The sequence below is a fragment of the Panthera pardus genome, unplaced genomic scaffold, assembly GCF_024362965.1.
Source record: "Panthera pardus isolate Hobbes unplaced genomic scaffold, ASM2436296v1 HiC_scaffold_17, whole genome shotgun sequence".
Lineage (NCBI taxonomy): Eukaryota > Metazoa > Chordata > Mammalia > Carnivora > Felidae > Panthera > Panthera pardus.
In genome coordinates, this window is record NW_026526732.1 from 114,385,540 (window position 1) to 114,400,933 (window position 15,394).

The 15,394-nt window shown below is 44.1% G+C and overlaps 1 protein-coding gene across 7 annotated transcripts in view; it reads right to left on the reverse strand.

Moving 5' to 3' along the window:
* Nucleotides 1-15,394, reverse strand: part of CDKAL1 (CDK5 regulatory subunit associated protein 1 like 1) — a 706,407-nt gene that overhangs the window by 73,293 nt on the left and 617,720 nt on the right. For all 7 annotated transcript variants that reach the window (XM_019425254.2, XM_019425255.2, XM_019425256.2 and 4 more), the window contains 2 exons: nucleotides 12,879-12,962; nucleotides 9,811-9,975 (listed from right to left, as the gene is read on the reverse strand). In XM_019425254.2, coding sequence (XP_019280799.2) covers nucleotides 9,811-9,975; nucleotides 12,879-12,962 — 249 coding nt within the window. The remainder of the gene's footprint in view (nucleotides 1-9,810; nucleotides 9,976-12,878; nucleotides 12,963-15,394) is intronic.

Below are 15,394 nucleotides of genomic sequence, written 5' to 3' on the forward strand. Positions count from 1 at the left end.
ACGGGTCTGCAAAAGAAACTAGTTCGACGCACTGTGAAAGAAACGGACTGAATGTCCAACGTACTAGGGTTTTCATTGCGTGTGATGCCAATTTAACATACGGGCAGTTGAAGAATTCAATCTTATATAAAGTTTAAAAAGAAGGAAAAAAGAAAAAAAAAAAAGAAACCAGAAAAACTGCTTGGGGTTGGGGCCAACATCTGAGGGGTGGAAGGGAAAATAGGAAGGGACACATCCTCATTTGCTTCTAACACGGTTAGCTGATCTGTTTGAAATTAGACCCACTTTCAACTGTTTTAACTTAATTATTAAGCCATTTCTTAACCTCATGAATGCAGTTTGCATGTGCTTTCAGATCTGGCCCTGAACTAATAGACCCTTTCACTTCAGTGGTTTTGGAAATGAATGTTAGATGGAGAGGAAAGCACTGTAAGAGTGCTTTTGTAAGGGTCAGAGCTCTGAAAATATAGCGTAGTTTGTACATAAAACTCAGGACACCTGAATATCCTGCTGGCCCTTTGTCGGGCACCGAAGGCCAACCACGCCACCCTTCTGCTTCCGTTCCGTGGGCAGTCGGCTGTGTTGGTGCTGAGCTATCTAACTGCTCAAGTGAATCCATCATTGGGATCAAAGTCCCAACAGATGAGAAACAGGTGGCAGCCAGGCACCCCGGGGGCAGCCTTCCCATCACTTGTGAGAAACAGAAGGGTAGGTTGTGCTCTCTGTTCTAGAATATTCTCCTTTATTTTTTTATTTATTTTTCGTAAAATCTATTGTCAAATTGGTTTCCATACAACACCCAGTGCTCATCCCAACAGGTGCCCTCCTCAATGCCCACTTTCCCCTCTCTCTCACCCCCCATCAACCCTCAGTTTGTTCTCAGTATTTAAGAGTCTCTTATGGTTTGCCTCCTTCCCTCTCTGCAACTTGAAGAGGCACAAAGAGAAAGAAATGTCTGTCGGGAGGAACAGCCAATGCTACACGATTTGCTGTTGAATCTCCTGTTGAGTTGTTATTCTTATTACGTGCAGAAGCCTCTGAATTTGTCCATTTCTATCCGTCATTTTGTAGGAAATCCACAGCTCAGGATTACAACTTCTGCGGTGACAGAAGGTCGTGCAATGTTTACCTTCATTGATTGCTTTATTGCTCGGCATGTGTCACAAATTAATAATGATAATATGAAGAGTAGCCAACCTTTACTGACCGTTAAACCATTTCTATGTAAATCCTATGACAGGTACTATCATCATCCCCGCTTACAGAGGAGACGGCGGAGGTGGGGAGAGGCAGAATAATATGCCCAAGGCCGTATTTCTTGTACATGGTAAAACAAGGATTCAACCCCAGGTAATCAGAATCCAGAATCAATATTCTTGTTTTTTTTTATAAAAATTTTTTAACATTTATTTAAAGAGAGACACAGAGCGCGAGCAGGGGAGGGGCAGAGAGAGAGGAAGACACCGAATCCAAAGCAGGATCCAAGCTCCGAACTGTCAGCACAGAGCTGGACGCGGGACTCAAACCCACGAACTGCGAGATCATGACCTGACCGGAAGTCAGACGCTTAATGGACTGAGCCACCCAGGCACCCCCATAATCAATGTCCTTAACTGCTGTACAATAATGTAGAATGGAAGTAAAGTACATTTAAAAAAAAATTAAGAGGCAGGAAATCACTGATTTTTAAAACTACACTTAATCCCTTAATCAAATATTAATATACCTACTATGCACCAGGCACTCTGTCCACAGTATCTAATTTAATCCTCTGTGAACCAATTATGTTTACGGACGAAGAAAATGTGATTCAAGGAAGCTCTACCAGAGCAGAGGCACATGTAAACCCAGACTGAGCCCAAACATGACAGACTCCAAATCTCAAGCTCTTTTCACAAAGCCACCCTACCTCTTCTTTCTTTAAGGCAATCCTTTGCTACTAGGAATAAACTCGGAAAGAGAAAAACTTTGAAATAAAACTCACTGCTTAGAAGTTTAGAATTGGCAGAGAATTTTCTTCTTTTCTCTTTTCTCCCAGGCACAAAATGGCTCCGACTTCATAAGTGTCAATCTTAGTAATGGCAGGATTCAGGGCGCCTGGGTGGCTCAGTCGGTTAAACTTCCGACTTCAACTCAGGTCATGATCTCACAGTTTTTGAGTTCGAGCCCCGCTATGGGCTCTGTGCTGAAAACTCAGAGCCTGGAGACTACTTCAGATTCTGTGTCTCCCTCTCTTTCTATCCCACGCCCTCCCCTGCTCATGCTCCGTCTCTCTCAAAAATAAATAAACATTAAAAAAAATTTAAAAAAAAGGTAGGACTCAAGTGATTTGCTAGAAAGAACACCAGAAGTGAAACTAGTTACCCTTGGTCAAGCGGTGGTAGTGTTGGTATTCTCCTGTCTTCCTAACATAGACTTATAACTTGAATACCATTTTTCACAGAACACAGAGAAGATGGTTAACGCTGACCATTTTCTCCCTCTCTGGATCCAGTGTGAGCCTGCACTGGAATATGAAAACTACCGCCCAGAAGTGATCAGTAAGACTCACAACTCCAAAGGGAAGGTGGTACGAGCCTGGGCTTAAAGACCCAGGCCTGACCTCACGCCCATCAGAATGGCCACGACCCAAAAAACCCAGAAAATAACCAGTGTTGGTGAGGACGTGGAGAAGCAGAAACCCTTGTGCACTGTTCGTAGGAATGCAAAATGGTGCAGCTGTTGTGGAAAATACTAAAAACAGGACGACCGTATGATACAGTAGTTCCGCTTCTGGGTATATACTCAAAAGGTCTCAAAGAAGTATTCGGATAACCATATTCACACCCGTGTCATTATTCACAACAGCCAAAATGTGGAGGCAACCTCAGTGTTCGCTAACAGATAGGTAGATAAACGACATGTGGTGCAGACATATAATGGACTATTGTTCAGCCTTCGAAGGGAAGGAAATTCTGAGACATGGTTCATAGTGGATGAACCTTGAAAACACTACGCTAAGTAAAACAAGCCAGTCAGAAAATGACAAGTATAGTACGATTCCTCCTGTATAAGGTATGGCACCCAGAGTAGTCACATTTATCGAGACAGGAAACAGAACGGTGGTGGCTAAGGGCTGGGGCTAGTGGTGAATGAGGAGTTGCTTAATGGGAGTGGAGTTTCAGTTTTACTGGAAAAACAGTTACGGAGATTCGTGGCACATCGATGTGAATATACAGTACTTAACCCTTCTGAACTGTACCCTTGAAGGTGGTTAACATGGCAAGACTGATCACATGTGTGTCTTACAACAATTCAAAAACAAGAACACAGGCTTGAACGTTGGTAAGAACTGCACATAAGTCCTGGCTTGCCTCTCCCACCTTCTGAATTTGTGACTTCAATTATTTATGGAGTTACTGATGCTCAGATTCCTTGTCTGTGGAATAGGAATCATCACAGTACCTTCCTCACAGGGTTATGAGTGAGTGCAGGTAAGCTATTTGGCCTAGGACTTGGTCCATAATAAGCACTCCACGAATGCTGGTTTTGAGTCATGGCAGTAGGCACGGAATATTTAGCCAATGGCAGAATGAGTATTAGGAGAGGAAAAATCCCTTGTTGCCTCTTAAGATGTCACATGAGGTGGCATTTGTTGCCTTGTGGGATCTAACGGGGCCCAGGGCTGGGCTCACAACTTTGAAAGCTCAGAAACTGTCCTGCACCTCCAGAAAAGACCACATGGACAGGACAAAGGAGACCAGTGTATAAAACTAGAATGCCAATTTATTAACAGCACACTTAAGAAGACTGAATAATCCTATTTTCTTCCTGTAGGCAGATTTGTATAGGAAGGCACATTATCAAAAATTGCCTGGTGAAATGTGGACTCCACAAAGGGAAGTAAATGAATCAAATTTATAATGGTACCAGGCTAAGGGAATTAGATGTGCTCATTTCCAAATAGGGATGGTCTTCAGGGTTTTTGAACTCCATCGGCCAAAGCACCCTCTCTTCTGGATGCAGTCTCATGGCCAGTGTTGGGCTTCTGGACTTTGTTGTGCTCGCATGGCTGACCATTCCTAACCTCTGACTGGCCTACTGTTTCTCTGGCTACCTTGATGCTTTGGGGTAATTCCGCCTATCTTTTCTTCGACCAAAAAGATGTTGGGTTTCATTTAGCTATTATTTAACTTAGGTACTAGAGCAATATAAACTCTCATGTATTCTGTTTAGAAGCCTAACAAAAATCATTAAAAACATTCATTGAATTTTTATACACTGCTAAGGCAGTAACTGTCAAGATACACTGTCAAGTGAAAAACAGAGAAAGTGTCTACAATTTAAGAAGGAGGTGACAAAAAATATGTGCATGTATTTGTTTATATCGTTAAAACAAAAAACCATGGGAAGAACAAACTGAAAACTGAAACAAACAAAATTCCTTAAATAGGTAAGAGAAGAAACAGGATGGAGAAGACAGAAGGTGAACTTCTCAGAACATACTTCTGTAGATTTGATTTTGTAAAGTAACTTACATAATTTTAAAACAAAATTAAGATTTTAAAATTCCAAAAAAAAAATGAAAGCAAAGTGGAACAAATGCTCCCCAAAGGAGTATCCATTTGTTGGGAAAGCTGTACAGAGAGGAACGATTTCGGCTGGCTTTAAAACCTCTATTGGCCAGGGTGCCTGGGTGGCTCAGTCAGTTACACATCTGACTTTGGCTCAGGTCATGATCTCACAGCTCGTGAGTTTGAGCCCTACATTGGGCTCTGTGCTGACAGCTCAGAGCCTGGAGCCTGCTTTGGATTCTGTCTCCCTTTCTCTCTGCCCCTCCCCACTTATGCTCTGTCTCTCTCTCTCTCTCTCAAAAATAAATAAATAAAAACAAGTTTTAAAACGACTATTGGCATGTACATCCCCCAAGGGATATACCCATGAACAAAACAGCTGCAAAACTAGGACCACCACCACCGCGACCACAACTAAACTCCGTATTCGGTAATCATGGTGTTGGTGATAGCATTGGTACAATTATTATTAGACAGTTATATGAGTATCACAGGATAAAGCAATGAGTACTTACGTTGGGTTATTGGGACCTGGTATTTTCAGTGTGGAAGAAAGAAGTTACAGATGTTTAAGGTGGGTGATGGGTATGTGAGATTATTATACTGTTCTCTCTACTTTTGTGTATGCTTGAAATTTTCTCTAATAAAAATTTTCCTTAAGAGAGTTAAAACAAAACAACTCATTGATCCTAATCTTCAGTGATGGCTCTCAAATAATTTTTCGTATTATCACATGGTCATGAATGTGGTACAAGTGACAGTGGGCCATGTTTACCCTCGGGTTTTCTTCAGGTGAAATGACTGAACAGCAAAGCAACTTTCTACGGAAACTTCAACGGTATAAAAAGATCATCACACTGAACAGGACATGCTACTACAAATTTAGCTTCCATGAGGGAGTGTGGCAAAAATAACCATGCTCTTCACGTCTTAAAACGGTGCTTTTGCTCAAGGTTCCTATGCCTCCGGCCCCTTTCACTAAACACCTCCTCCCGACACGCATGCGACATGTGCATACTCCCGCCATCATGTTTACAACCCACTCCTGAGGAATTATCAATACGTAGATGAGATAGTCTTCTCCATCCATGGTGATGGTGTTCCACTCTACTGTCTGAAGTTGGAAGTGTGAAAATTTGGTACGATTACATTAAAATATTAAAACTGCTGTTATAAATAGCAAATACTCCTTCCCACTTGAGAGTTTTCTTAGGAGAGTGGTTTTCAAACTTCAGCAGGCATCAGTATCACGCAGAGCTTATTAAGAAAACAGGTTACTGGGTCTTGCTCTCAGAGTTTCCAGTTCAGGTCTGGGTTGAAGCTTGAGAGTTTGCCTTCTTAACAAGTTCCCAGATTTGCGGATGCTGCAAATTTGGGGACCACACTTGAGAATTATTATCCGAGAACATCTCTGAAAGCATATGTGTCCCCTGCTTCCTCCTAAGAACAAAGCCCCCTAATACTTTCCATAAAAAAGTTCATGATCTCCCATTTCTTTGATTTATATTTATCCCTTTGAACTCCATGACGCCTTCCACTGTTTTAATTATTATATAGCCTTTTTATCTGAAATTATCCTTCAAATGATACTTACTCAGAAATGTTCTCTATTAGGCTACAGGTGGCAGTTTGCCCCCATGTTCCCCAAATAACAATCAGACTAATTTTGGCTCCTTCCTATCCCCTTTTTCTAATCTTCTCTTCCTCCAACCAAACTGAAAAGAAGACAGGAATAATCATAAAAAGATGTTACCATACGCTGTTTCCACTAGCATAAAATTTCTTAGAGGACAGCAACCTTTTGCCTTTATTATCGCTTTCCTTTTCCATCATGCTGTGAGCATTTACCTATTACTATCTGAAAGTAACAAGGCCTGATTTCTATTAATATTTATAGAATTCAAAGCCCTGCCACAGGGTAGGCATTCATTCAATCCATTTTTGTCAAATAGAATATTTCAATCACAGAATCTCAGAGACAACCGAGGTTCGGCGAACATTGAGTGATAATACAGAAGGTTACAAAAGCCTGTTACCGCCAACACCAGGAGGCTATAATCTGGATCTCACGATGCCCACCCAGTCTGTGTTTCTTCCCCCAGTCTGTGTACCTGTCACCAGTTTTATCAAAAGACGTCAACAGGGCCTAAAATGAGACAAAACAACTCTAAAGTAGCATAGGGCTAAGTACTTACAGGATTATCAAATTCTCAATTAGGGTAATGCATTTACTATGGACAATAATTTTTTAACACAGTGTTTTGCTTTAAATGCTCTGACCTTTCCGGATTTCTTTACAAAGTGTATGGCAGGGGGCATCCTTCCAGAAAGACTCAGGAAAGCCTACACAATGCAGAAACCCATTCGGATGGGATTGGTCCTCTGGATCTGAACAGATGATCCTAATATATAGAGACGCACCCCCCACGCTGACCTCCGTAAATGTGTCCTGCATGAGAACGGCTGGAACAATGAACAAACCCACGACTATTAGTACCAGGTCATCTTCAGAGTTTTGCTCTTTCTAGACGCAACTAGATTTCAGGGAAATGGGAAACAACCGTTTGGTAGCTGTGTGCTATGTTCCAGGAACAGGATCAGGTGGTTTACAGGCACTCCAGAACCTATTCCTTCCGATGGCCCTATGAGATAGACATTATGATTCCCACGCATTATGATTCCAAATTAAGCTTGGGAGTTGCATGGCTCGGGTAAACTGGCAAGTCCAGATGCAAAGTCAGGTCCGTCTGACCCCAAGGCCATGCTTCATCCACGCAGGTGAGCTGATGTTTTCATTCGAGAGTTCCAGCACCTTTACGAGCGCTCACAGAGCTCCAAGTGCCGGAAGCATGGTTTTCACCTCTACCAACTACTTCTAAATTCTACGAAAATGTAGGTTGTTCTCTTCCTGCCTAATGTATTTTGGTTTCTACCATCAGCAACAACATTTCTAACATCAGGACAAATTCATTAAAGAAGGCTTTCTGGACCCCGAGCCTGGCGTATCTTTAAAAGCTGACAAATAATGAAGTGTAAAGCTATGCTCGTTAATGTCCAGGAAGTCGCACACGGTAACGAGAGACTTGCCTGATTTCTTCTCGACGCAAGCATCCGAACTGATAATCCCAAACCCTTTGGTTTCATGCATACTCTTAAGACTCCTCCTCGAAAGCCAGGAGGGCCAGCACATCCTAGCAAGGATCTCAGACAGCCCAGGGTGGAGGGAGGCTGGTGGTGGGAACAGATGTCAACACATGTTCTAGGCTGGAGGCAGGGAGGAAGGCAGAGGGGAAAAGGCTGCTCCCCCACTCCCCGGAATTTAAATGGGGCTGCCCTTTTAGCAAGAAACAGTATAGTTAAGGAACTAACAGAAGGGCACTGCTTTTCTTGGTTTACGATAATGTTTCCGAACACTGTCCTTTTCCACGGACACACGTTGACGGGATTACGTCCGGCAGGGTCTTTGAGATAATAGTTTGCCCCCTACTGCCATGTGCTGTGAAGTCCTTTGCATTGTGGCAATTTATTTTCTTTTAATTTTGATTTATTTTTATTTTATCATTCAGAGAGAGAGAACGTGAATGGGGGAGGGGGGAGAGACAGACAGAGACAGGGAGAGAATCCCAAGCAGACTCTGTGCTCGGTGCACAGCCTGACGTGGGGCTCCATCCTGTGACTCTGGGATCGTGACCTGAGCCAAAATCAGGAGTGGGATGCTCAACTGACTGAGCCACCCAGGCGCCCCTCACTGTGGCAATTTTAAAGTCAACCTTGTAATACACGCTCTGTAGAAAAGCAAACAACAACTACCACAGACCAACTTCCTTTAAAAATTTCTGAAGTATTGGGGCACCTGGGTGGCTCAGTCAGTTAAGCATCCGACTTCGGCTCAGGTCGTGCATGGTTGGTGAGTTCGAGCCCCGCGTGGGGCTCTGTGCTGACAGCTCAGAGCCTAGAGCCCAGAGCCTGGAGCCTGCTTTGGATTCTGTGTCTTCCTCTCTCTCCCTGCCCCTCCCCCACTCACTCTCTGTCTCTCTGTCAACAATAAACAAACATCAAAAAAATTTTTTTTTTTAATTTCTAAAGTATTAGCTAACACATCAACAGCCGACTCTCTAGCAGTAAAATTTAAATTCTGGATTCTACTGTTCCTTCCGGGTCATCCATCCCAAACCCCAAGGATTTTTTTTTTCTTTTTTTTTAACAACAGCAAACATTCATGGTTGTGCTTATCCAGTATTAGAGTTCACTCCTTGTTGAGGACGACACACAGTTGGCGGGGCCGTGACAGAGGCTGGTGTGCGTCATTCCATTATCAGTCAGATAGATGGCTGCGCACAGACATTTGTCAGGCTCGTGAGAGGTGTCACTCATGTTTGGACACCAGAGTCCATCACCACGTTAAGTGAGAACGGAGATAAGAGGGCCCTCTTTGTCACTACTCTCAAAGTCTAATTAACATGCCATTGTGACTTATTTTCAGGGGAAAGATAATACGCGTACTTAAACAATTGTGGAATTGTACGGTCAGATAAATATCACTTCTCCCTTTTTCCGCATGTGAAGTCATGGCTGCGTATTTTTTCTGGAGTGCTTAACAATTGTGTTGGAGAAAGGACATCAAATGATGCTTGGAAATGTGACACACATTTTCATTTCACACTCCATCAGCTTTTACAACTGTAGCTCAATGAAATGTAAGAGAGAGGTTGGCAAACAGCCATATTTACACCAAGGTATAAAACAGGGGTCAGGTTACTTTTTTATAGAAAGAAAAAAAATTGTCTAATTTTCACTCCACGTGACCCAAGCAGATATTCAACGGACGCCCTACAGAAAGGTCCCTAACCGCACACACCGGATGGACACAGTTTGGTGCCTGTTCAACTGCGGCTTTTGACTGCGATAAACAGCTTTGTAAAGCATGAAAATGTCCCTTTCCTCACCCCCTTCCACTCGGGATCTGCTGACACCGAAATATACCAGTCAGATGGTCCTCAGTGTTCCATCTTCCATCTGAAAATACTGCCTCCTGCCCTCCGCCTCTGGCCCGGAAGCAGAAACAGCTATTCGTCTCCAGGCATCGGCAAAAATGCATCTTCCTAATTCAGATTTCAATCTGTCAGAAAGGATTAAAGCCTCGTGCGTGCATAAAAAGGGAACTCCAAATGATAAGGGAAACGTGGGCTGGAGACACGGTGCTTCTACAGCTGCTGTTTTGCCAGCAGGGTAGAGAGGAAAGCGTCTTTTTACTCACCTCTGGCAAACCCGAGACTTCTCCCTTCGCTAATGGTTTGCTGATGGATGGCGTGTATACTCTGGCGTCTGATACCGGCTGCCCTTTCATAAAATGTTTTCCTGATTCATAAATGTCCACTTCGATCATCTTCCCCATGAATGTGGGGTCCTTTGGCACTAAAACCTTGAAAAAAAGTTCAGAAGGCTTAATTTTTTTTTTTTAAGTGAACATCGAATCTTAGAACCGCTTCGGATCTATAGAATCCCTGCCCAGAAGGCAGAGGCTGTCTGTACACCTCGCCCCCAGTTTTCCTAGCGTGAGTGTCCTATCATTAGTAAGATATATAATTAGCAAGCCAATACTGATGTGCCACTGTTAACTGAAGCCCACACTGTATTATTCAGATTTTGTCCCCTAAGATCCTTTATTTCCCGCTCTGAGATCCTGTCCCAAGTAGGCTCCATCTTGCAGCTGCTCAAGGACCTGCAGATCTCCGGCGAGGAAGGCATTTCTGGAAGGAGCTTCCTGCCGGGCGGCAGACAATGCTCTCTCATTGCGGGACGCCTGCTGTCCTGAGGCATGTGGTAGGCAGGCCCGGGAAATCCCCCAGCAATCAGCCAGTCACTTTTGGACAGGCCTTTGATATTCTGCTCTTGGCTGTCCCAGGCAATGAAGAAAACGGAGACAACACTGATGAAAGCCTTATACTTTTAATACCTGCCAAGGCAGCTGTCAGAAGAATGGCTTGAGTAGACGCTTCAAATCAAAGGCCTGCACGTTTATGTGGATGTGAGCGTGTGCGAGCGCGTGGGCGTGTGCTTTGGTTGGGGGCGGGGGAGGCAGGGCAAGAACGTGTACAAGCGGGCTTCTTAATATCCCAAACGCTGGTGTTTGCGGCTGGATGACTCCTGGAACTAAGGGTTCCTGTTCCCTGCCTTCCCTCTGTTATCAAATGCATCCAGGTTCCACCTGCATCCAGGATCCCCTGCTCGAGTTGACGGGAAACTGTCAGCCGGCCGGTCGAAGGTGTCTGATGGAGAGTACTGGTTTACCTCGACAGATGCCTCGCTCCTTTGGGGACCTGTCGCCGGTTTGCACGCAGTGTGTTTCCCTCACGCTTCTACTTCAGAGCCACAGCTGCGTGCCAGTCTTTTTAAGGTGGGATCCAAAATAAATAGACTAAATTCTAATCCAGCAATCCTTTGATATCTAGATACGATCTCCCCTGCTGGAACGCATCTCACTTGGAAAAAGAATGCCTGTGAAATCTTTGATACGCTTCCTTGTGGACACCAGCAAGTCACAGAGGCGCTGGCGGTCCCCAACCAATTTCTCTGGGATCTCGGTCTTTCCGGGTTTGATTCTTTCATGACCACTGAGCATGCGGCTTCATCCGACGGTAGGAGAAAGGTCACCTGGGCGGTGAATGACTCACGGCAAGCCCAGGAACTACAAGGCTTCAGTATCAGAATATGAAAGCCCTTTTACATCGGTTTTCATAAAACAAGGAAATCTCTGGAGTAAACCGTCTCTGAGAGATGTGGTGCTATTCCGGGGGAAAAATAACTCTCCTTGATCTGCTGCCTTGATCTGAATGAAGGGCTCAGTGTTTTTTTTTTTTTTTCCCCTCCAGTTTTAATAATTGGAAAAAGCCCGACTGCTTTAAATTGGAGGAAACAGCTAATGAGGCATGCCATTGCCTTTAAAATGAAGGGGAAAAAAGTTCCCCGCTGAGGCAAAAACCCAGATGGCAGAGAAAAGAGAGGGAAGAGGCGACCAAAAATACAATCGAGTTCCTCCCCGGGGCTGAGCAGGTTGGCCTGAATAGGAAAATGGCTCTCTGGAGGCAACTAATGAGATGGAAAACGGGGAAGGAGTGCGGGGGACACCTCCTTGCTGTCGTTTCTGCCGGGCCTGGGACAGAACAGGACGGGTTTCCCGTGGGCCTTGACAGGAGCCTCCCAAGTCTCCGGGGGCTGCGGGGCCCCGGGTGGGGTTATTCCATGTGGAGCACGGGTGCGGTGGGGGAGGGGAGTAGGGGGAGGTCGGGGAGGGGGGCGCTCCAGCTACTGCCGCTCTGCTGTCCACCACGGGCAGCCAGCCTCCCCGGCCTCCCTCTCCCTGACTTGCCCACAGCGGCCTTGAGGGGCTTCCCGAGCTCTGATTTCAGCCATGAGCCACAGAAAAGAAAATTCACTCTTCATCTGATGAGAAAGGAACAAAAAAAGTAGGAAAACCCATCTGATATTAAGACAAGTGAACACAATCCAGGAGGGACCCTCGAAATCCCTAGGCCCGTGGGACAGTGTCCCATGTAGGAGGGGAGACACCATGTCTTTTTGGGCCCTTCCCAGGACCACCGGGGGAAGCAGAGTCCCAAGTGCTGAAACAGGAGCCTGGCTGGCTCCGGGGGCGGCAAGGTAGGCCAGCTCATTGTGGGGGGGGGGGCGGGCAGCCCGTGAGTGGGGGGCCCTTCGAGCTGGCCCTCAAAGACGACTCTCAAAGTGAAGCTGTTTTGATCCCCATACTGGTCTCCAAAGTCAGTCACACTGTTTGAGTTGAAACCACGGAACGGACTCTTTTCCCTTTGCCCAGCATTCTTATCAAGGTGGAAATTAAAAAAAAAAAAAAATACTAAAACTAAACACAACTCAAAAAACAACCAGGCGACCGACCCCCTGAGTGAGCGCTGGGACAGTGAGAGGAAATCCCGGCCCTTCCAGGCTGATGTCGCCCGTGCAGACATCCTTCCTGTTCTCTGGGCAGGACTTTCCCCTGTGCCCTGCCAGGCTGCGGAATTCTGGCAGGGGGAGCTGCCTCCTGAGCTCCCACAGCCTACAGCTGGTCCCGTCTAAGAGTAATGAGGACTAAAACACAGCTACTCCTTTGTGGAGGTTGTTTTGGAGACTGAGCCACCGAGATAGCCCCCGTTAGTCTAGCTAGCTGGAGGCTGTAAAACAGCCTTGCGGTGACAAGATTCTACCACCTTCCATCCCTTTGAAGTTCCTTTTGCTTGAAGTGGTTTACTTCACAACCTTCTCACTCTGGAGAAAGCGTTGAGAACTTAACGCAGAAGTGTCTCTCACCTGCTCATAGAATCGATTGTGTGCGACATAGAACTTGGAATCAAAAGATTCTTCTGTCACTAACACTTGTTGTCTTTCACCAATCTGTGGAGACAAGGGGAGAAAAAAAGGCATGGTAAAGACAGAAACCTGAGAATCCCAAAGAAAACTGCCCGCCCAAAGAGTTCTGGATCAGTAGGCAGTGTCCTCTTGGACTGAAAGCAGACTCCGGATTGCTACTCACTGAACAGCTAATACAGGAAGCATTGATTCACCTTTCCTGAAAGACATTAAGTATGCGCTAATACAAAATAAGCATAGCATGAAATCTTATTTCCTTACCTAACTAAGAAACAAAACTCAGCTTCCTCTTTCCACGTAAGAGGAAGTTAATTAAGGTGTCTAAGACACACAAAAGTCTCATAAGTATCACTTTGTCTCTTGAAGCAAAGTTGCAAAACAAGCCAGGACAAGCTGCTTCTAATCCAAATTCATGAAAATATTTTCGCAATGGTAAAGAGTAGTAATAAACATTAATTTGAGTTATGACGGATGTCACACTGAAGAAAATGCCTCAAAAACTAGTCATTAAGTCCTTGCATCTAAACATGTCACGCATTGCATATGATTCTGAAATTACCGATTAAATTCGTATAGCTATTTACTTATTATATACATTTTTCTCTCTCCTAAGAAACTGTTTCTTCTTTGTTGAAGCCATGACCTTATGCTTACTGGTTTGTTTGTTTTTTAAGAAAGACAGAAAAAATATGGGACTGTTAATTCTCTATAGGATCAATCTACATTTATGATCTAAGTGTGTATCTTTAATAACCAAGAAGTTAAATCAACCAAAACATCAGTTAAAGAAATGTGACTAGTCTACAAACTTCTACCAATTCCAAGTTTATTCCACTGCTAAATGCAACATTTAAAGTATCAATTCTTTTTTTTTTTTCATAAGGTTGTCAAAACGTCTGATGTAGTAAACTAGCTAGATTGAATGACTGTGCCCCAAATTATTTTTGCCTTTGCTACTTGATAAAGACAACCCTCCATTATTAAAAGCACATGGACAAGAAGATTTTTAAAAAGCAGTCCCTATTCTCAGATATAGGGACTTGTCACCAAGTTCAGGCAGTTAGCATTTAGGAAACGTAAACACAGCTGCACTCAACAGACCACCTAATAATTAGAAACAAAACAAAACACCAAACACCCCTCTCCGACACACAATGCCAATGCCTAAACACACTGCAATTTACTATCTTTTTTACCACCTCATTCAAAATGTAGCCCCCTTAGCCAAAGGTCGTAAGGTCTTGAGGATGATCCTTATCAAACACTTATTTCACTCCCTGAAAACGAATGGGAAGTTGCTGCAACATTAATCTCTTTTAAAAATCAAGTCACAACAAAAGAAAGTCTCCCCAACTGCGACTTTGAATGGGAATGGCTCTGTTTATTTAAAAAGACGGATGGATACTGGGTTTCACTGAAGTATATTCTTCTGGAAGAAAACTTAGAATGTTTATACACAGTTCACAGTGTGAGTTGCTTATAACTTAAGCTAAGTATCTGTCAATGGTTCTTAAGGAAATCTGCAATTACACTTGATCTCACATTAAGTTTTTGGGAAATTAACAACAATATGAGACTGCAGAGTCACTGAAAACGTAGGCTGCTTCTTTCCTCTTGTTTGTATGAATGTGGACGGCTGTAGTCATCATCTCTGGGCTGTTCTATTTTACCTGGAGGTACTAACAATGATAGCAATACATACACAGAGCTTGAAAGGCTTGCTATGTTTGTACAGTAGAGGGAAAGGCTTTCGATCATCCATCAGAGAACTCTTTGTAGGTGAGTATTTAACTATCATTCGCCAAAGGGATGCAGGAAAACAGCTACGTGCAGTGATTTACCGTGGCAAACATCTCTGCCTTGTGTCCCCCCGGCCACAGATTTTGTCTCACTGGTGAGGCTCCTAAAGTTCCTCAGAAGATACTTAGCAAAAAATGGGCCTAAGAAACTAGGACTTTTATCAAAAGCTGCTGCAATTTATCCCAACCCCCTGAAAAAACCAACAAAAACAAGAATAAATGCTCTCATACATAAAGAAGATATACAGAATACAGATACACAGAATGAAGGTGCAATGAAGTGAATATCAAATATAACCTTTAAGAGAAGTGACTATTTGAAGGAACCTTAAAAACACCAATGACGCCAAGGAAGGAGGGAAGTTCAGGCGGGACCCCCTCGAAGAGGCAATTTTGCCTTGGTGACAATAAGGGAACTTATGGACCAAGGGTTTGCTTATAAGGCTCAAATCTTTCTCTAAATGAGCTACCTCGCCCTCTGCTTTCCAACTGTTTTCTCCCCAACCTCATAAGATAACCCAGCATGGTTAAGGACCCATATATAACAAACAAGATTTAGGGTAATTGTCCTGATTTGCCTTAAGAATGTCTCTGCCAACCAGCAAGGTTGTCCCGGTCTGGGGCAGAAGTTGGGGGGTCGGTGGGGGGGAGGGCAGG